The sequence below is a fragment of the Lissotriton helveticus genome, chromosome 8, assembly GCF_964261635.1.
Source record: "Lissotriton helveticus chromosome 8, aLisHel1.1, whole genome shotgun sequence".
NCBI classification, from domain to species: domain Eukaryota; kingdom Metazoa; phylum Chordata; class Amphibia; order Caudata; family Salamandridae; genus Lissotriton; species Lissotriton helveticus.
In genome coordinates this window covers 1469212003-1469233631 of record NC_136069.1, presented here as the reverse complement: position 1 = coordinate 1469233631, position 21629 = coordinate 1469212003, and the positions used below count along the sequence as shown (strand labels likewise).

Sequence of the window (21629 nt, the reverse complement as noted above, 5' to 3'; positions counted from 1 at the left end):
GTCAACATAAATGTATTTCCTATAGCAACAAAAGTTTTTTTAAGTATTTTCAGAAAAGCCCCACGGAAGCTACACTGCTATAAGAGAATAAAAAGGCAAAAAAAGAGTTTTCCATAAATGACTATGTGTAGGGCAAATACATTTTGGGGCCTATCAAAGTGGAGTTCGTATTTTGGATAGACTAGCTGCCTGGGAAAAAACACACTCGGATTATCAAACTGCCTAGAAAATAAATATCCACCAGAAATCATTTTATAAAGCATGCTCAAATTTTTAAGTTTCCCAAATTTTTAACTAAACTATGATATTTGAAAGGATGTTAACCCCTTCGATGCTCATTAGAACGCTCAGCACACCGCGAAAATTCGCACCGCGCTTAAGCGGTTACTTTAAAGAGAATTAAAATTAAGTCACCTTTTTTTTTGTCGTCCTCTTCGTTTCCAGCACGATGGCATAATTCCTTCAAAGGTTCGTGAAAACAGTGGTGTTGTATTCCTTGAGCTTCCAATAGCTGGATCATCACAATGTTAAATAAATGGAGGGCATCAAAGTTGAGGGTCTTCATAGAAGTTGCATTGCTGACTTGGTTATAAAGTTTAAAGAGAATGCTTTTTAGTACACAGTCTTTCAGAATCTCGTCAGTCACAGCACCATGAGGCAAGATCTTTGTTTTAAGCCAATGTAGCATCTCAAAAACATTTTGCCAACTGACAGTATGTGTGGCCATACATTTTAACACCCACTTGACAACAACATATGCAGTTGTACACACAAGGCCCATTGTATCCCCCTGTGACTCTTCTATTCCATCCTGCTCAACAGGAGGAGTTGCAGATATGGACGGGAAAGTAGGCTCCCAGTAAAGAAATATCGTTTCCAGATGTTCTTTGCATGTTTCCAGATGAGAATCATCCTTCTGTTCATCTACTTTGTCCTCTAAGTCCACGTTAATTTTTTTCCGACTTTGGCGAGACAATGACCATCCTAGAACATGAGGCTTGTTTTTCTCTTTTATGGTTTCTGCAAAATGGTAAAACTATATTAATTAATACTGTCAACATTTTCTACTAGAAACACTGCACATTCTAAAAAACACATACTGACACATTAGGATGTCGACCAATAGATTGACACAAGAAGCAACACCACCATCATCCTTCGTGATGCAAGGTTTGCTTGCATCAAATGGTACAATTTAAAACAGCGAGAAAGGCCACATCTTACTTAGTACATACACATCTCAAACCGGATTCTAACTTCCATTGACTGGACGGGTTGCAGCCTCATTTCACTGAACTTCAGCACTACCAACAAGCAAACAGGCACCAGTCCAAACCCAAGAATTAAATTGCTATAACCATTACCAGACTACACAAATGTTTTACCATTAATTGATGATAGCTGTATGAATCTGTGATGGTCAGGATCACAAGCCCATTTCTGTTGACATTGTGGTTTCCTCTATCCTTTCTCTAAACAGAGGTATTGGACATTTCTTGGCCGATATGTCATAATTAGGAAGGTTAAGACAGATTTGCTCTCATAGTTGTTGAGACTCTAATTATTTCTGGAGTCTTTAGATTCCACCCAAACATTTGTACACTTGCCTCCATGAAGAATTACTCCAGCAACACAACCTCAGGTATGACTCGAGTACTAGAACTTATTACTTATTTGTGAATGTCTTTTCTGCTATTGATTAAAATACATTGCCATGCATAGATTTTATGACTGCTGCTTTTACCTCAAACTTGATAAGTTATTCGCCACAGAAACGTCTATGACCTGTCTAAAGCACAAATTAAATTCGAAATACCTATTTGGAGGATTTATTAAAGTTTGACAGCCATAGCTGAATTGGGCTTTTGTTCTTTTTCAAGAAAGGTAGTACAAAATTACAATCTTGAATTCGCTATCAAGAGTTAAATTATCTCAGAACGTCTAGAACATTAAAATAAGCTTAATGCACAAGTTACTACTTGTGTAACGATATATCTGTAAGAGACATTAGTTAGTATTAGATTCCTTACCTTAGAATATCCCCAGGCGTCAGACTGGATCCGGAAATTTTTGCATAGCAGTACCCTTGCGCGTCGGTAGGCGTCGTCTGCGGCTCCGCGTCCGTCGTCGGCGCCGTGATGACGTCGGAGTACTTAGACGCCGCCTCTGCATGCTGACGTCAGTTCTTAGACACAGCTTTTCCGCGCCAGAAGCGCTGAGCCATGTTAAAAACCAATACTGGTGCCATTGAAACTAGGGCCCTGAAAGGGGGTAACCCTAACCCTAGATATCAGTTCGCAGAACGGGGAGGATGGGTGGGTCAGTAAGGAATCTAATACTAACTAATGTCTCTTACAGATATATCGTTACACAAGTAGTAACTTGTGCATCTGAAAGAGACACGTTAGTATTAGATTCCTTACCTTAGAATAGATACCCCAGCAATACCAACCCGGTGGTGGGTCTGAGAACCAATAATCGCACCAGAAAGTCCTGGAGGAGAGAACGGCCAAAGAAGCCATCCCTCCGGACTTGGCTGTCCAGGCAGTAGTGTCTTGGAAACGTGTGCAGCGATGCCCACGTAGCTGCCTGACAGATGTCTTGTAAGGGCACTCCCGGCCCAGGGCAGTTGTAGTCGCCGTGGCTTGGGTGGAATGAGCCCGCAATCCAACAGGGGGCTCCTTTTTAGCCAAGGAGTAACATGCCTGGATACACAAGATGATCCACCGGGAGATGGTCCTCTTGTGCACCGCTTTCCCCCTTCTTAGCGCCCACGTAACCAACAAAGAGTTGGTCATCCACCCGGAACTGGCGTGTGCGATCCAAGTAGAATGAGAGCGCACGTTTTGGGTCCAGACGGTGGAGCCGCTCTTCCTCTTTAGAGGGATGCGGTGGCGGGAAGAAGGTTGGCAAGGTGATGGACTGCCCGATGTGGAAGGCTGTGACAACCTTGGGCAGGAAAGATGGCTTAGTACGCAACACCACTTTGTCCAGATGGACGGAAAGGAAAGGTGGAGTACAAGAAAGGGCCTGGAGCTCACTCACTCTCCTGGCAGAGGTGATGGCAACCAGGAAAGCAGTCTTCAGAGTAAGAAGGCGGAGAGGACAGTTGTGAAGTGGCTCAAAGGGAGCGCACATCAGAAACGTAAGAACCAGATTCAAGTCCCACTGAGCCATCACAAACGGAACAGAAGGGAATGTGTGTGTGATGCCCTTTAGAAATCTATTTACAATAGGGGAGTTGAACAAAGAAGGTTGATCAGGCAGCCTCAGAAAGGCTGAAAGGGCAGAAAGGTAGCCCTTGATAGTGCCATGAGCAGAGCCCTGCTGGGCAAGAGAAAGAAGGAAGAGAAGAACCTCAGAGAGAGGGGCAGCAAGAGGATCCACAGCCTTTGCTGTGCACCATGCCACAAATCTGTTCCACCTTCAGGCGTATACAGACTTTGTGGAGGGACGCCTGGCTGCCAGAATGACGTTACAGACTTCAGGAGGCAAGTCAAATGGCCTCAACTGTCGCCGCTCAATCTCCAAGCATGGAGGTGGAGACTGGACATGTTCGGGTGGAGGACCGTCCCCTGTTGCTGCGACAGAAGGTCCTCCTGAAGAGGCAGACGAACCGGGGGATCGACTGACATACTGAGTAGCTCTGCATACCAGTACCTTCGTGCCCAGTCCGGAGCCACAAGGATGACTTGGGCCCGGTCGCGCTTGATCTTCTTCAGCACTCTGGGCAGAAGAGGTATAGGTGGAAAGGCGTACAACAGACCGCAACTCCACTTGCGACGAAAAGCGTCTCCGAGCGAGTGCCGCCTTGGAAATTCCAACGCGCAGAACTGATGACATTGCGCGTTCTCTTCGGTGGCGAATAGATCTAACCAAGGCTCTCCCCATTGCCGAAAGAGGCCTTCCGCCACGTCCGAGTTCAGACGCCATTCGTGATCCATCATGCACCGACGGCTGAGCTCGTCCGCCCTGGCGTTCAGAGATCCCGCCAGGTGTTGAGCCACCAAGGTCACGCCCTGGCGTTCCAGCCATTGCCAGAGGCGCAGAACCTCCTGGCAAAGGGTCCACGACCCCACCCCGCCCTGTTTGTTGCAGTACCACATGACGGTGGTGTTGTCCGTGAACAGGACAGAGGGGAGAGGGGAGGAATGCCTTCAGTGCTAGACGAATCGCCCGTAACTCCAACAGGTTGATGTGGAGCCGGGCCTTCGCCGGAGACCAGAGGTCTCTGATCTCCGCCTCTCCCATGTGGCCTCCCCAGCCCTGGAGGGACGCGTCCGTCACAACTACGTGCTCCGGTTGGGGAAGGGAGAGGGATCTGCCGCTGACCCATTCGCGGTCCATGAGCCACCACTGCAGCTGTCTCGCAGTGCCCTCCGAGATCAGGACGTGGTCGGACAGGTTGCCCTGATGCTGGGCCCACTGAAACTTCAGGTCCCACTGCAGAGCCCGCATCCGCCACCTGGCGTGATGCACCAGTAGGATGCAGGAGGCCATCAGCCCCAGAAGCCGCAGCGTCAACCTGACCGAGACCCGGCATAACGGCTGAAAGATGGGAATCAGAGCCTGAATATCCCGGACCCGCTGTTCGGGTGGATAAACCCGAAACCGCGCCGAGTCGAGAACCGCTCGATGAAGAGGAGCTTCTGAGAGGGGCACCGGTGTGACTTTGGCACATTGATGGAGAACCCCAGCTGGTGCAGGAGATCTGCCGTAGTCTGGAGGTGGCTGACTGTCTGGGGCGAGCCCGCCTTCAACAACCAGTCGTCGAGGTAGGGGAAGACTGAAACCCCTAACCTGCGCAGATGAGCTGCGACCACCGCCATCACCTTTGTGAACACCCGTGGGGCGCTGGTAAGGCCGAAGGGGAGCACGGTATACTGAAAATGCTCGTGGCCAACCGTGAACCGCAGGTAGCGCCGGTGGGCCGGCAGGACGGGGATGTGGAAATAAGCGTCCTGCAAGTCCAACGCTACCATCCAGTCTCCTGGGTCCAGGGCAGCTAAGACCTGAGCCAGTGTCAGCATTTTGAACTTCTCCTTCCGGAGGAAGCCGTTGACGTTCCGTAGGTCCAAGATAGGGCGTAGGCCCCTTTTGCCCTTCTTGGGTACCAGAAAGTAGTGGGAGTAGCAACCACACCCTACTTCTGGCCCAGGAACGCGCTCGATGGCCCCCTTGGCCAAGAGGGCCGTAACTTCCTCCTACAGAAGTCGCAAATGATCCCCCGAAACTAGGTGGTTCTGCGGTGGCATGGCTGGAGGAGTCGCTTCGAAGGGGAGGGAGTAGCCCCTTCGGACGATTTGCAGCACCCACCTGTCCGATGTGACAGTGCGTCAGTGGAGGTGGTGATGGCGACGGACACTCTGGCAGCACGTCCGCAACCGTATCCCACAGAGAGTGGGTGTAGCGGCCCAAGAGGCATGCGGTATTGGAAGACCGCAATCCCAAACTAAGGGACGAGAAGATCTTTTTACCGTACTGCTCGTACCTCTTGGATTCCCTGTCCGGCGGTGCCGACGGGAATGCGGTCTGGGAATTGGAGGCCTGGATGACCAGACTCTCGGGGGTGGGATGGGTGGACAGGAAACATGGGTCGCCCGGGGCCGGGCGGTGGCGTCTGGCCACGTTCCTATTTACGGGCGAACCCGTAGCGGGCTTGGACCAAGTGCCCAAAAGAACGTCGGTTAAGGCCTCGTTAAACGGCAGCAGAGGCTCGGCTGAGCATGACTGCGGCTTAAGGACCTCAGTGAGGAGGTTAGTCCGCACGGCCGCGACGGGGAGCTCAAGGCCTAAGGCTTTGGCTGCCCTCATCAACACCACACTATAGGTTGCCCCCTCCTCCGTAGCCACGGTAGGAGGCGAGACAAAGCCAGTGTCAGGCGAAGTGTCTATACCACTGGCCTCCCCAAGTTCACCTGCCCCGTCCTCATGAGACTGGCATTCACGTGCCAGAGGGTCCTCAGACCCCTCCCAATCCTCCTCATCACCCATCTCCTGGTAGTCAGGTTCAACAAAGGATGGGTCCGGTTAATGGAAAGTGAACTCTCCGAACGGCGTCATAATCGGCGCCGGGCGGCGCCGCTTCAGCGCCGGAACCGGGTCGAGTGAGGTATCGGGGACGGCGCTCCCCGAGGACGGCGCCGGTGGTGACACCCGAGGGGACGGCACCGGGGAGGTCGTTAAATCCACCGGCGATGACCCGGATCCGGATCCAGTGGGGCCCTGCGGCGCCGGGCCCGAAGGCGCCGGCTGCGTCGGAGCCGAAGCACCCGACGACATCGGGGCCGGAGCCGCTGACCCGCTAGGACCTCCAGACGGGACCGCTGGGCCCGAAGGCGCCGCGGAGCCCGTCAGAGGAGAGAGGGACCTCATGGCCATGAGGAACCGCTCGATCTCCTCCGGCGTCGCGTTAGTCCCAGGGACCGAAGGGTATGAAGCCGGACACGGCGCCTGCGACTCCGACGGAGCCGCGTGGGCGGTGCCACCTGAACCCCCGGCCATGTCGCGCGGGCGTCGGGGGGAGTCGGAAGAGCGATGACGTCTCTTCGACTTCTTGTGCTTACCTGACGACTTCGACCCAGAGGAGTGATGTCGACTCCCGGAGCTATGATGGCTCCGCTCCCGCGACCGGTCCCTCGACCTCCGTCCGCACCGGGACCTCTCTTGGCGCGGGGCCGACTGCCGGAGTTCGAGCCTCTTACGGGACCGCTCCCGTCTAGCCTTCGAAGTCAGGGCCCGGCAGTCGGAACAGGCCTTGTCGCCGTGGTCGACGCCGAGACAGTGGAGACACCGACAGTGAGGGTCCGTCACCGACATCAGACGGTCGCAATCCTCACAGGGCTTGAAACCAGACATCCCTACCGGCACCGATTAGGAGTCGAAGACTCGAAAAAGGAGATCAAAAGATAAAAAAGAGAGTTAGTCAAAGGCTAAGGTACCACTTTTTCCGGATCTGCGCTGCTGGCGCGGAAAAAAGAAGAACTGACGTCAGCACGCGGAGGCAGCGTTTAAGTACTCCGACGATGTCATCACGGCGCCCATGACGCCGAGGACGGACGTGGAGCCGCAGACGACGCCTACCGACGCGCAAGGGTACTGCTACGCAAAAATTTCCGGATCCACTCCGACGCCTGGGGATATTCTAAGGTAAGGAATCTAATACTAACGTGTCTCTTTCAGATACAAGAACCAACAGCTTGATAAGTATCCAAGATGGAGATTAATGGAAAACATTGCTTACAACTGGCTTGTGTCATCACGAATCTGTCTGTTCAGTGTCTCTGTGTTATGTAGTGATCTCCAGTCTTTCACGCATTCGCAAATTATATTTTCTTTTTTGAAACATTTATCAGAATACTTTAGTACTGGGATACAACAGGGGATTTGAACAATGGAGAGAGGCCAAAGAAGTGCAAGGTATTACATAGCAAATGTAACAGTTGTCTGGATAGCTAATCAGCAATAGACAAAGCAGTGTAAAATACAACATCCAAGACCCATTATGCAATTTTTTTGTGACGAATACAGAGCTAGCTACGGGGTGCATCGGGAAGGAAGAGGGATATGGTATGGCAAGGAACCAATGATGTACCCAGACATGTAAGCCATAGTTCCAGGGGAAGACCACACGGATCCTATGAATTAAGCACAGGGACCTACATCATTTAATGCAGCATAATCAATACAGCATAAGACCATACAAAACAATAGACCCCACGCGCCCCCACCACTGAGTGGTACCTATGTGAGTTCAACACGCAGTGGGTTTAGATGCTGGACCTCCCCTGGCATCCCAAGGAGGGAGAGGAGCAGGGCAAATTATATTTTCATTATGGTATTTATATTTATAAGGGACTCTTCCTTGGTGACTTTGCAATTCCCTCTGTGGAATGTTCTAAATCTATTCAACAGGTGGCGGATGTACTACCGCCACCGCCACTGAGGACGCATCATCCGTAGGGTATGACTTTGGTGTGTGCTGCCACAGGACAGACAATGAGGTACATTTGCTTCAAAAAGGAGTATGGGAGCATAAGGAATTCTAGAAAAAAACATTTCTTCACCATTACTGAGTTTTTGGTTCATAATCTGCATCACCGTTCTCAAGAGTTTCACATCACTAACATGAAAAAGTCTAGTGTGGTTTATTGGAGCTCAAATACCAATAATGGAGATGGACCTAAGATTCCATAAGTAGTTACTTGATAACCTAGGAATACTCCTTGTGAATGGGGAAAATGGCTAGCCTTAAAATGATCACCCTAAATGCATACAGCTGCAACTGTAAGGGACTAATAGACGGCTAATTGCAATAATCCAATTTGCTGACAGAGAATAAAACAAGACTGCAGGCAATAATTTCCAGCTTAATTTCTCTTGTTCTTCCTATTGACATCTGCAGGAGCAGCCATGTAGCTCAACTCTAAATGTATATTCTAGATCTTCTACTACCATAAATATATAGGGACAGCGTGGACTCTTTAGATGGCACCTATCTCACTGATCGGACCGACCCAATCAGGGAAACATCAACAGAGAACATTTATGTACACTTCTTCTATTTCTCTTCCATAATCAGTGGTATTTTACAACTGGCATTACGGGATAACTGTTGCCACCTGGGCACAAGGACATTTTTGTTTTACTCAAATGTTCATATGGGTTATTTGCATCTGGATGAACAAGTTACTTACTTTTGGTAAAGCCTTATCTCGTAGAGACTCTATCTAGCATCAGACTCCTTGCCTTAAGCTGGATCTGGAATTTTGTTTGTGAGCAGTATTCCTGTGCACCGGTAGGTGGGGTCATTCGGCTCCGCGTGGCGTTGGCTGCTGTGGAAGGACTATATATGCTCCACCCCAGAGAGATGCCATCAGTTTCTTTTTGTGACTGTCATCGCCAGAATCGCGGAGCCACGAAGAGGACTTACCACTGGTGATTGATGTTAGGGTCCTGAAAGGTGAAACAGCCCTGAGTCTATCAATCAGTTTGCAGAGCGGCGAGGATGGGTGGGTTGGTAAGAGACCTGTGGCTTGGTAGATTCTCTACCAGATAAGGCACTACCAAAGGTAAGTAACTTGTTCATCTCATAGTAACTTCTAGCAGCACATTCTTTACCTTAGAATAGCTACCCAAGCAATACCTCCCCAGAGGTGGGTCTGCAAAACAATTTCGAACTAAAAAGTCCTGCAGGACCAAACAGGCAAAATACCCATCCCTAACGAAGTGGTCGCAGCCTTGGCTTTGGTGGAATGAACATGCAATTCCTTCTTGGCCAATGCACAGAAGATTTTGATACAGAGCATGATCCATCAGAAGATGGCCTGTTTCTGTACTGCCTTCCCTTTCTGGGCTACGATATATCCCACGAAGAGTTGGTCATCCACCCAGAACTCTTTTGTGAGGTCAAGGTAGAAAGACAACACTCTTTTTGGGTCCAGCCGGTGGAGTTGCTCCTCTTCCTTGGAGGGATGAGGAAGAGCGTAAAAGGTAGGCAGGGTGATTGATTGGCCTACATGAAAGGGAGTGACCACCTTCGGTAGGAACGGAGCTCTAGTGTGTAGGACTAGCTTGTCTGGAAAGATGTTGAGGTACGGAGGCTTAGATGACCAGGCCTGGAACTCAATGACCCTCCGTGCAGATGTTATTGCCACTAGAAAGGTCGACTTAATAGTAACGAGCCTGATAGGACAGTTGTGTAGTGGCTTGAATGGAGCACACATTATAAAGGTTAAAACTAAATTTAGGCCCCACTGACCATACATGATGTTGGGGAGAAAGTGGGAACAAGTGTAGGAAACCTTTCAGAAACCTATGTACAATAGGGGGCTTGAAAAAGGATGGATAATCCGGCAGACGCGAAATGCCCTGATGGCAGAAAGTTAGCCTAGGGAGCCCAAAGCGGAGACCTGCTGAACAGGAAGAAGAATAAACAGAAGGACCAGAGAAAGGGGAGGAAAAAAAGGGATCAACCTGTTATTCTACACGCCATGCCACAAATTTGCCCCAACGGCAGGCGTATACCGTTGTGGTGAAGGGACGCCTGGCTGCCAAGATGATATTCAGACTTCGGCTGGAAGGTCGAAAGCTGTCGACTGTCAACGCTCAATCTTCATGCATGGAGGCGGAGTGTTGACACGTTCGGGTGGAGAACCCTCCCAAAGTGGCAGCCTGATCAGAGGACTTCTGGCCATGCTCAATAGCTTGGCATACCAGACTCTCAGAGCCCAGTCTGGAGCCCCAAGGATGACTTTGGCCTGGGCGTTCACAATCTTCTAGAGAACTCTCGGCAGGAGTGCTATGAGCAGAAAGGTGCACAGGGGGCCTGAGCTCCACTAGAGATGAAAAGTGTCTCCACGCAAGAGCTGCCTAGGAAACTCCAGCGCACAAAACTGCTTACATCGCCTGTTCTAGGTGGCGGCGAACAGATCTAACCAATGCTCTCCCCACTGCTGAAAGAGACCTTGCACCACCTCCGGAAGGAGACGCCATTTGTGATCCAGTAGACATCTTCAGCGGATTTAATTCGCTCTGGCTTTCAGAGTCCTACTAGGTGTTGAACCACCAGGGAAATGCCCTGACAATCCAGCCATTAGAAAAGACGTAAGGCCTCTTGACAAATGGTCTACCTCGCCCTGTTTGTTGCAGTACCAAATGGTGCGAGTGTTGTCCATGAACACCATTACTAGCCTTCCCTTGATGGAGGGTAGGAAGGGATTTAATGCCAGCCGGAGCGCTCTGGGCACCAACAGGTTGATGTGTAGTCTGGTTTCCGCCGGAGACCAGAGTCCTCTGGATCTCCACCTCTCCCAGACGGCTACCGCAGCCTAAGAGTGAGGCATCTGTAGAAGATCTGCTGCTGACCCAAATGCGGTTTGTTAGCCACCAGTGCAGATCTTTTGCAGTGCCCTCCAAGATCTAGAACATGTTGGAGGGATTCCCCTAATGGGCGCCCACTGGTACTTCAGGTCCCACTGCAGAGCCTGCATATTCCAGTGGGCATGTGTCACAAGCAGGAGGCAGGAGGCCATAAGGCCCAGCAGCCTCAGAGTCCGACTCACCGATGTCCAGGATAGAGGCGGAAAGATCGGGCTCATAACCGGATTATCTTGGGGACTCACCATTTGGGAGGATAGGATCGAAACTGCACTGTGTCCAGAACAGCTCAAATAAAAGGGAACGTCTTAGACTGAGTGGTGTGACTTTGGCACGTTGATTGTGAACCCCAGCGAATGTACAAGGCCCGCCATATCTCGGAGGTGGGAGACGACTGTTTGGGGCGAGCTTGCCTTTAATAGTCAGTCGTCGAAATGAGGAAAGACTAGCAACCCTGATCTCTGCAGACGAGCTGCAGCCACTGCCATCACCTTGGTGAACACCCGAAGGGCGATGGTAGGCCCAAAAGGGGGCACAGTGAACTGAAAGTGCTTGTGACCTCCGTGAACCACAGGTAACGACTGTGGGCAGGCAGGACGATGATGTGGAAGTATGCGTCCTGCGAGTCCAACTCTACCATCCAGTCTCCCAGGTCCAAGGCAGACAGGACTTGAGCATTTTGAATGTTTTCTTTTTCAGGATGAAATTGAGAGAGCACAGGTCTAGGATACAACGAAGGCCTCTATCCTTCTTGGGCAACAGATAGTAGCGAGAATAGAAACCACGACCTACTTCTGCTGCTGGCACCCTCTCTATGGCTCCCTTGGCCAAGAGAGCCGCGACTTCCTGGGAGAGCAAGGAGATATGGTCCTCTGTCAGCCTGTCGCAAGTAGGTGGAGGGATAGTCACAAAGGGTAGGGAGTAGCCCCTTTGGACAATATGGAGAACCGAGCAGCTGGATGTTATCAACCTCTGATGGTGCAGGTGGTGGCGTATCCTACCTCCCACTGGATGCCTATGATGGCCGGATGGAAAACTATAGAGGCTTTTAGGCTGAAGCTGGCGCAGGAGTGGTGAACTGGCCAGACCTCTGGCTTCCTGAGCCACTGGGTCTGTGGGGACCACATATTCAGCCACGCAGTGGCTGTGAAGCTTGTGTGCCGTGGTGGTTGGGTGGGTAAAGATGCAGCTGGAAGCCCCTTCTGTGGCCACAAAAGTAGCAAAAGGCAGACGGATTGGCAAGAGACCATGGAAAAGCCCTAGGACCTGGCTGTAACACAATATCTTTGAGGCGTTCTAGCGCTGAGTCTGCCTTTTCTCCAAAGAGACAGGCACCATCAAAGGGCATGGCATGTCCATGAGGGAGGCCTGAACATCCCCTAAAAAGCCAGTGGTTCTGCAACCAGGCATGGCGCCTAAAGGCCACCGGCAGTGAAACCGCTTTGTCTAGTGAGTCAGTCGTATCCAGCTCACAGTGTATGGCGAACTTAGCTGCATCCCTCCTGTCAGCAGTAGCTTGCTGGAGTGTGCCTGGGCCTCCTCTGGAACCATAGGCAGCACCCATGCAACCAAGTCCCAAAGCAAGAGGGCGTATCGGCCCAAAAGGCATGCAGTGTTCACAAACTGCAGTGCCAGGCTGGCGGAAGAAAACATCTTCTTTCCTAAGGTATCCAGCCTCTTGGATTTCTTGTCCTGTGGAGTGGTAGGAATGTGCCAAGATTTAGTTTGGAAGTAGAGGCTTGAACCACCAAATTCTCTGAGGTGGGGTGTTGGGTGAGGAAGTGGAGGACTCCTGGGGCAGGGCGATGACGGCGGGCAACTGACCTATTCACAGGAGCGCCTGTGCAGGGTTTGGATGAGGGCCCAAGCAGAATGTCCATAAGGGCTTTGGTTAATGGGAGAAGTGGTTCAGATAGGGTGACTCCCGGCTGAAGCACCTCCATCAAGACATTTATCTTGAATGCCACAGAGTGCAGCTGAAGGTACAGGACCTCAGACGCCCTCCTCACCACCACAAATCAAGAAAACAATGGGGTGACCCTGTGTCCCTCAGAACCTGGGCATATATTAAAGAAAAAACAATGGTTCTGTCGGCTAGGAGTAGCTCATTTCTTGTACATGTAAACAAATATCATATTTCTTATATGTAATCCTCACATGTAACACCAAAACCAATTCAATCATAAGGAACACACGAAAAAGAACAGTTGAATGGGTAAACAGTTGTTTTATATAAATTGCATCATTTATCCATTACCCATACTTAAAGAGCTATCAACAAAAGTGAAGTTTCAGAGGAGCATAGAGGAAAACATGGCGGCCGCCGGCTAGAGCGGACCGCACGCACCAGGCAGCGCTCTTACAACCTCGCTGCAGAGAGAAGCCAAACGTTTTTCTTTTTCCCGTATGAAGCTGTTTTTCTTTACCTGACCTGACCTGCACGAGGCTGGTAAAGTGATCGGAAAAGCGGCATTTTGAACACTGAAGGTCCAGCTATCGGCGAATGTGTCTGCCGAGTATTGCTGTCTCCCCGGCACCCGCCCCTCACCCGACCTGGAGGCGGGCAGCCGTGGAGCTTCGACGCGGCCGGGCGGCCGCAGTTAGAGGGGGCCTGAGAGGATTCTCTATAGGCGGTGGCGGTGGGAGAGGGCTCCAACGCTCGCTGTCAGCGGGACACCTGTCTTCAGAGTTAAACGTCGAGGTGAGCTGCAAAGAAGCGGTAAGAAGCTCTCACCAGGAGATATCAATCTCTAACCTGGAAAGTAATACAGTTAGCTCTGAGGGGGTATGGGAGACAGCTAGAGGGGGACAGTCACAACCTCGCATCACAAGAAGCAAAGCCAGGGCTGGTTACAGAGGGGCCAAAGTAGGGAAAGCAGGGAAAGCACACAAACTACAAGTCCCAGAGTGCAATGTGGGGGAGGGCATAGAAAAGGAGCAGGATTTGGGACAGAAAGCAGGAGTGGTGGAACCAAGAAGACCTGCATCAAGCAAATGTGCAAAAAATACTAAGCAGACAAGGCAACGTAAAAACAAACCCGTAACAGACCCTAAAGCCATAACTCCTTTGTTACGGTCATTTTTCAAGCCCATACCCCAGATCTTGCAAATCTCACAAGACATGGCTACGTCCGGAGAGCAAATTAATTCACAAGATAAATCAAAAGTTACCACAGAGGCAGGAGGAGATCTTACTCAGAGTGTTCCTGAGACACTATCTCCGGATTTGTTAGAAACTATTAAACAAGCCCCTGAATCAACTCTAACCGTAGAGGACGGAGCGGAGTCCCTCCCGAGAACAAGCTTTGTTAGAGAATCGCCCACCCTGCGTGAAGAGCTAGAATTGGGTAATTGGCAGGGAGAACCTGAAGTGAGCAGCACCCTCGAGGCGTTGGTGGGATCGATTACAGCGATGAGACAAGAAATTAGACACGATTTCACAGTCTCTAAAGCCAATCAAGCAGATATAAGAGCATCCTGCGATATCTTAGAGAAAAAAGTGGACGGTCTGTATGAAAGAACAGAGACACTAGAATGCTCAGTGGGAGCAATGGCCTCCAACCTTGAATCAGCAAGAGCCAAAATCAACACTCTCCAGAAGGACGGAGAGAGTATGCTGGATCGAATTGAGGTGTTGGAAAATTATTCCAGACGAAACAATATCCGAATTTTGAAGATTCCGGAGGGGAAAGAGGGGAGTGACCTTAAGAGTTTCATAGTTAAATTATTGAGGGAATCTCTTAATCTGGAAGAGTCCGCAGAGTCCCTCGAAAAAGACATACAGCGGATACATCGAGACCCATTTCGCCTGAACCCCGCCAGAAGTAAACCCCGGAAAGTATTAGTTAACTTTCTGACTTATGCGCTAAAAGAAAGGGTTCTAAATCTTGCGCTAAAGGCCAAAACCACACAGGGTCCTGACTTCCCTTTCGAGATCCGCTCAGATCTTTCCAAAACCACACTTGACAGACAGTGGGAGTTAGGACAGCGCATGGAAAAGTTTAGATCATTGGGCGCTAACGTTCAGATGAGATTCCCCGCATTCTTAAAAATCATGTACAACAACAAAATGCATAACATTCACTCTATACAGGATGCAGATGATCTGCTGCAAAATATACAAGATCACGTGCAGGCTCAGAAAGCAAAATAACCTAGTATAAGAAGGCTAAAAATCTAAAACAGTTCAGACAGTAGACCACTTAAAAAAAAAAAAAAAAAAAAAAAAAAAAAAAAAGTAGGGAGGAAAATTGAATTAAAAAGGAAGAAAAAAACAAACAACCCTTATTGACCAAATATAGTAAAGCATATAAATACATACATACAAACATATAATCATCACTATGAACAAAATACTATAGAATTAGGAAAAAAAAAAATATATATATATACAACACGACAAAAGAAAAAAAATTTAAAGCAGGGGAAAGGTAAATATATAAAACAGGGAAAAATATTGAAATCAAAAAACAAGAACAATAAAAAAAAAAAAAAAAAAATTTTTAAATGAAGACTAAGATTTAAAAATATTTTAGAAAGGTTTCCTTATAGGAGAAAAAAAAAAAAAAAAAAAGGGATAAACAATGGAGTAGCTAATCCTTACACGGGTTGATAACAGCCCCAGATTTAATAAGGCAGCTGAGGAAATAAGAGCAAGCTGCAATGGACGTAAAGGTGGCTAGTCATCAGGCCACAGTAAGTAGGGGGGGTTTTCCTAGGGGGGTAGAGGGGAGGGGGGACAGAGGGGGTGATAACATAAAAAGTCCTTTCAAGCCAAAACAAAATTGTACTCTAGCGTCTCCTTTCGACTTAAATTTGACCTTCATAACCTTAAGTGTAGCATTTACTGGAACTAAAGGAAAGAAAAAAAAAACAAAAAAAAAACCTATTATGAAGGAAGGTGAGGGCGACAGGGAAATAACAAGATGACATCGTATCATTATTTATCTTGGAGCGTTAACGGGTTACGGGTGAAGGGCAGAAGGGAGCGCATCTTTCAATACTTAAGGGATTCCCAGGCTCAGATAATTGTCCTTCAGGAGTCACACCTAATTAAGTCAGAAGCCGAACAGATACTAAAGAAACATAAATGGATTGACAATTTCTGCTCTACAGACCACAACGCAAATACCAGGGGGATAATTATCATTTTTAAGAAATCAGCCAAAGCCCAAATATTAGAATACAAAGAAGACTACTCAGGGAGATGGCTGATAGTCAGAGTCTCGCTAGAAGGCCAAATTCGCACTCTGGTGGGCTACTACGGTCCTAATGTAGACGATCCGTCGCACCTAGACGCAGTAAGGAATCATTTGACAGTAATGCAGGACCCAGTGATCTGGATGGGTGACTTTAACATCGTACTTAATACCAAACTAGATAAATCCACAAGATCTAAAATTCCTAGCTCACCTAAATCAAGGCAAACTCTGATCACAATAATGAAACATCTTGGCTTGGCAGACCTGTGGAGAGAAAAAATGGGTAATAAAATGGGGGTCTCCTTTCGAAATGGTCGGTTTAAACATAAGTCAAGAATCGACTATGCTTTTTTTAGTTACTCATTAAAAGACACCCTGCTAACAATAGACTACCTTCCTTCACACCTCTCAGACCATTCCGCACTATATTTTTCTATGAAGTCAGATAATAAAACCGCATTCACAACGTGGTCTTTTGATGGCACACTCTTGCTTGAGGAGGAGGAGGTCAAGCTCTTAGTACAAGAGTCTTTAACCTTCTTTGACTTAAACCTGGGCTCCTCAAATCTCGCGATGGTCTGGGAAACGTTTAAAGCCTACTTGAGAAGTCAGATTACTAACAGGGCCTCGTACAGGCGAAAAATATATAGAGCGAAAATTGCTAATTTGGAGCAGGAAATGAGACTAATAGAACTAAACACTGATAAGCGCTTGGCAAGTCCACAAGAACAGACGAGCTTAGCTGAAAAGAAGTCACAATTAGAGGGGATCTTACAAGAAAGGCTTAATAAAAGATGGGAAGCAAGTAAGATATCACATTTCGAATTCAGTGAGACAGCCGGTAAAGTCCTGGCTTGGAAAATAAAATCAGACAAAGACCTTAAATATATCAAAGAGATTCAGGTAGAGGGAGAAATAACAGTAAGAACATCTAATTCAGATATTGGCAATGCCTTTCATGATTTCTTTAAACTAATCTACAAAGAAGATCTCCCTAACAATCCGGGGGCGAGGGAAAATTGGTTCAAAGAAATTCTGTTACCTGCCCTTTCAATGTCACAGAGTAAAGCTCTAGAGACTGACATTACAGAGGAAGAGGTGAGGACAGCAATACGGCGCTCCAAAAAAGGGAAGGCGGAAGGCTCAGACGGTCTCCCAGGTGAGGTATATAGAGCTCTGGAAGAAGCTATAACCCCGGTCCTGTGTGGTTTATTTAATGACATCCTAATAGAGGGACACCCAATACCGAAATCATGGGGGGAGGCGACAATTGTCCTTATCCCCAAACCAGGCAAATCGCCTAGGGACTGTGGATCTTATCGACCCATATCCCTCCTCAACAACGACTATAACATTTTTACCACTATACTAACAACTAGACTGAGCAGCGTAATACCTAGCCTAATACACCAAGATCAAAAGGGCTTCATTAAAGGGAGGCAACTTTCAGAACTAACACACGATCTGATAGGAGCCATAGACATCGCATCCGCCTTCTCCCTACCCCTGGCCACGCTCACACTAGACGCAACCAAGGCGTTTGATCGTGTTAACTGGCCTTATTTAGAAGACGTCCTTACAAAATTTAACTTTGGAAATAGATTTTGTAAAGCAATATTTCAGCTATATAGTGCTCCTTCAGCCAAGCTCCTGGTTAACGGCATCTTGACTGAGGCATTTCAAATCACCAGAGGCACTAGACAGGGCTGCCCGCTCTCCCCACTCCTTTTTAATCTATATATCGAGCCATTTGCTCAGGTTTTGCGAGCTGAAGCGAATATTCCATCATTTCGTTTTGGGGAGTGGGAGAGACGGGTTGCACTATACGCTGACGACATCCTGATCTTAACATCTGACCCAAAAACGCATTACCCATAGTTATTCAGCGAGCGAAAGAATTTGGACTTATCTCCGGGTATGATATCAACTCGAGCAAGACGGAAATCATGACCTGGAACATTCCAGAACAACACCTGGGTATTAATGTTTCACCATCTATGAGGTACCTAGGAATCCGAGTTACCCAGGATGTGGGCAACATTTGTCAAACCAATCTCGACAGAATCTATAAAGAGACAAAAAAGCTGCTGAAAACTTGTGTCATATAGCTCCTGTATATCCTTATATCGTGTTAAGTTAGCATAGGTACATTTGAGGTTTAAACGCCATTTTTCTTTCGTGCAACCTCTGCACACGACACTTAATTGTTGACATAGCTTTCAACCTAGTAGTTTGCCGTGGTGTATGTGAGAATAATATGTTATTGCTCTGATATCAGCTTTGCTTAATAAACTATGTCTGCACGAAGAGTGCTGAAGTTTCAGGAACAACACGATATGGAATTGTTATGAGGTCTGATCTCCACGCCTTCATAGTCATAACACAAGTGCAGCCTTTGCCAACTCTGGCTTCAGGCGGGATTGATATTGCTTTGCACGAGGCACATAGAACACACTTGATGCGGTGCACATGCAGAGAGAGCTGGTGTATGCTGATGTGATTCCTTCATGCTAGGACACTAAGGTATGGGCCCGCCCTAAAACAACCCAAAGAGACCTTCTTAGCTAATAATATAATATATGTGTTAGGGAGGGTGAGATATAAGTGTTGTTAACTCTTATTCATTACAGTATGTTGACATGCTGTCACCATTCGCTTTTTATGTCTTAGTAACTATGCTGGTAATTTTGCTACTGATAATAAGTATACTTGTATTATCTAAGATACTGCGCCTGAGAAGACGGCATTAGTAAATAAACATTTCAAATGCACATGTGTCTTCTTTACTCCATGTTCTGGTTTGTAATGATAATATAACGAAAGAGTGTTCATGAGTTCCACGTACCCTGAGGTACAGTAAGTTCATGTTCTGGTTTGTCTAAACATTGGGAGTTTGATATGTCCAATGAGACACTGTAGCTAGCTCGGTAAGGGGTGAAGTGGGTACTAAGGCGTGTTTTGGGTCACCCTAATTCGCCGAGGTTCCACTCCTCTGTGCACAGTTCTGTGTGAGAACAGAAACCCTGCGACATGGCGCCCAACGGTTTCGGTGGTCTTATATCATGACACTCGAGTAGTATATCGTTCATACCTTAACCCCTTCACCTTCGTTTCCGGAAAGCGGGGTGTCGGTGAAACCTACCTATTTTTTGAAATAGGTCTTATTCAAGCTTGATTCTTTCTTAAACGGTTTCTTTGAATTACTACCCAGTTGTGCTATAAAGTATTCTTTGTATTTTCTTGTTTCCAGTGTTGTCATGGCGGCGGTGGCCATTGCGCAACATAGTCGCGTGGCGGTGCGCAACCATCTTCAGACGTACCAAGTCCCGGTGGATGGGATGGCTGTGATTTTCGTGGTGTGTGCAGATCCGGCGTTCCCTTACGAGTTGTTTTACTCTTGGGTTACGTTTCCGGCTGTGGACGCAACTTCTGGTTTGTTCCACTCCTACACCGCCTCGGCTGTCCCGGCTGAATATACACCGTACAGGGCACTGGAAATACCTATTGATCATTGGCAGCATCGAGTTTGGTTTGATGGCGCCCTCCCCCACTCTTTGTCCGCTGCGAGGTTAGGTCCACTCTCGATTCCAGGTACTAACTGGCCTGCGTTGGGTGGTTTTACCCCGCACCCGAATCACGGCGCTTGTACCCTGCAGGAAATTCGCAGGTTACATGTTGTGATTCGAGCACTAGTGCAATACATAGGTCGTCATCTCCCGGGTGGTCCCCCGGGGGGTCCGGCCGCTCAAACAGAACGTGGTGGTTTACGGCTCAATCCAGTTATGGTAAATTCGGTTTTTGGTCAACGCCCTGATAATAAAGATGATTTTCCTTTTTGGCTGGCCGAGAAGTTTGACCAACTGGAAGCCGTGTTTCCCAATTCTTCTCCTGCTGACAAACATAGAATGTTGACGATTACTTTACCTAAGGATATCACTCCCGAGCTCGTTGACTGTGAAAGTTGGGGTAAGACTTTTGCGGCTGTTTATGCGCGGTGTTTCGGCACCCCGTCTATGGCTGTACTGCCTACGATCATAAAACGTGTTCAGGATGATCACGGTCCTGAGGCAGCGGTTGAATTGGGTATGCGCCTGTGTGGTTCTTTTGAGATTGTAAGTGATCTCATACTCTCCAACATCAAGGGAGATGCTGTGAACTTCCAGGTTTTTAATGCACTGGCAGCGTTACCCGATGCCGAAAAGCCCCGCCAGTTGGCGAAGATTGTGGTGGCCGCTTATAAAACTATCGGTCGCACAAGTAAGGGTTTGAAGTACTTCGCGGTTAAGGAGAAGAAACAACCACAAGTGCAATCTGCTACGGCAGATGTACAACCAAAGTCCAAAAAACAAAATTGGCCTCAGAAACAGAAACAGGGGAAGCAACAGCAGCAAACGCAGGAATCTTATCCTGCAACACAAGTCCCTGCGCCAGCTGAGAAAGTTTATGATTTGCGCGATCGCGCGATGATTAAATCACATGATCGATTTCAGGTTTCTGATCAACGCTCTCCTCGTTCCTTTCAGGACTCATCGGCCCAGAAGACCGGTGGAGGAGGAGGCGGACGGGGACGTGGTGGCCAACAGGGACGTGGCCAGCCCCGCCAGACAGAAGGCGCATGGAAGCAGGAGGATTCTACGCCAAAGAGACCGCAGTTTGCGAAAAAGAAAGTCGCAGCCTTAACAGCGCATCGATATGCCACAGATAGTGAGAACGCGGCTTCGGAATCTGACGTGGGCTCTGACCTTGCTGGACAGCGCGGCGGAGATAACCATAGTCAGAGAGGCGCTGCGTCCACTACTGAGGGTGACAGCGACTGATGTCTACGTTGTGATAGAAACAGCGGATACGAGACTTGCTCCCCCTGAAAGACTTTATGAAATTGTCCTGTTAATTGAAGGTGACATACAGCGTACCGTTAAAGGTGTATTTTGGGACAATCTGTCTTCTACATATGATATTTTACTTTCGGAGGCTGACTGGCCCCCACCTTTTGTGCTCGCGGCGCCGCGAGGGGAGGAGGTGATCCTCCCCAGTATCGCGAACACTGTCTCGAAAGAGCATGCGCAGCATTTTGCAGAAGAGTGGGCTCGAGCTCTCGCGCCGGCTCTGTACCGTAACCAATGTGGTTGGGATAAATTGTCGCCTTGCCACGAAATTCCGTTGCGGTCTCAGCCGCAGCCTCAACCTCAATATCCCATTAGGCGTGAAGCAAAATCTTCCGTCGCGGAAATCCTTGAACAATTGGAATATCAGGGAGTTATTGAAACGTGTGTGTCACCGATGAATAATCCCCTTTTTACTGTGAACAAACCTGACGGATCATATCGTTTGGTTTTGGATTACCGGCATTTAAACTCGCATTGCCGTAACTGTGCAGTACAGAATACTCACGGCTCTGCCCTTGTGGATAGTCTCGTGCGTAAGCGTTTCAAGACAACGCTTGACATATCCAACGGTTTTTATGCCCACAGATTGGACAGCTTTAGCTCCCAATGGACCAGTTTTACGAGCGCTGGAGTCCAAAAACAATTCCGGCGTCTTCCAATGGGC

The 21629-nt window shown here is 48.4% G+C and overlaps 1 protein-coding gene across 1 annotated transcript in view; it reads right to left on the bottom strand.

Moving 5' to 3' along the window:
* The window catches only part of URB1 (URB1 ribosome biogenesis factor), a 703763-nt gene that overhangs the window by 4287 nt on the left and 677847 nt on the right, over window positions 1–21629 (bottom strand). The window contains exon 38 of the mRNA XM_078658408.1: window positions 415–1020. Coding sequence (XP_078514534.1) covers window positions 415–1020 — 606 coding nt within the window. The remainder of the gene's footprint in view (window positions 1–414; window positions 1021–21629) is intronic.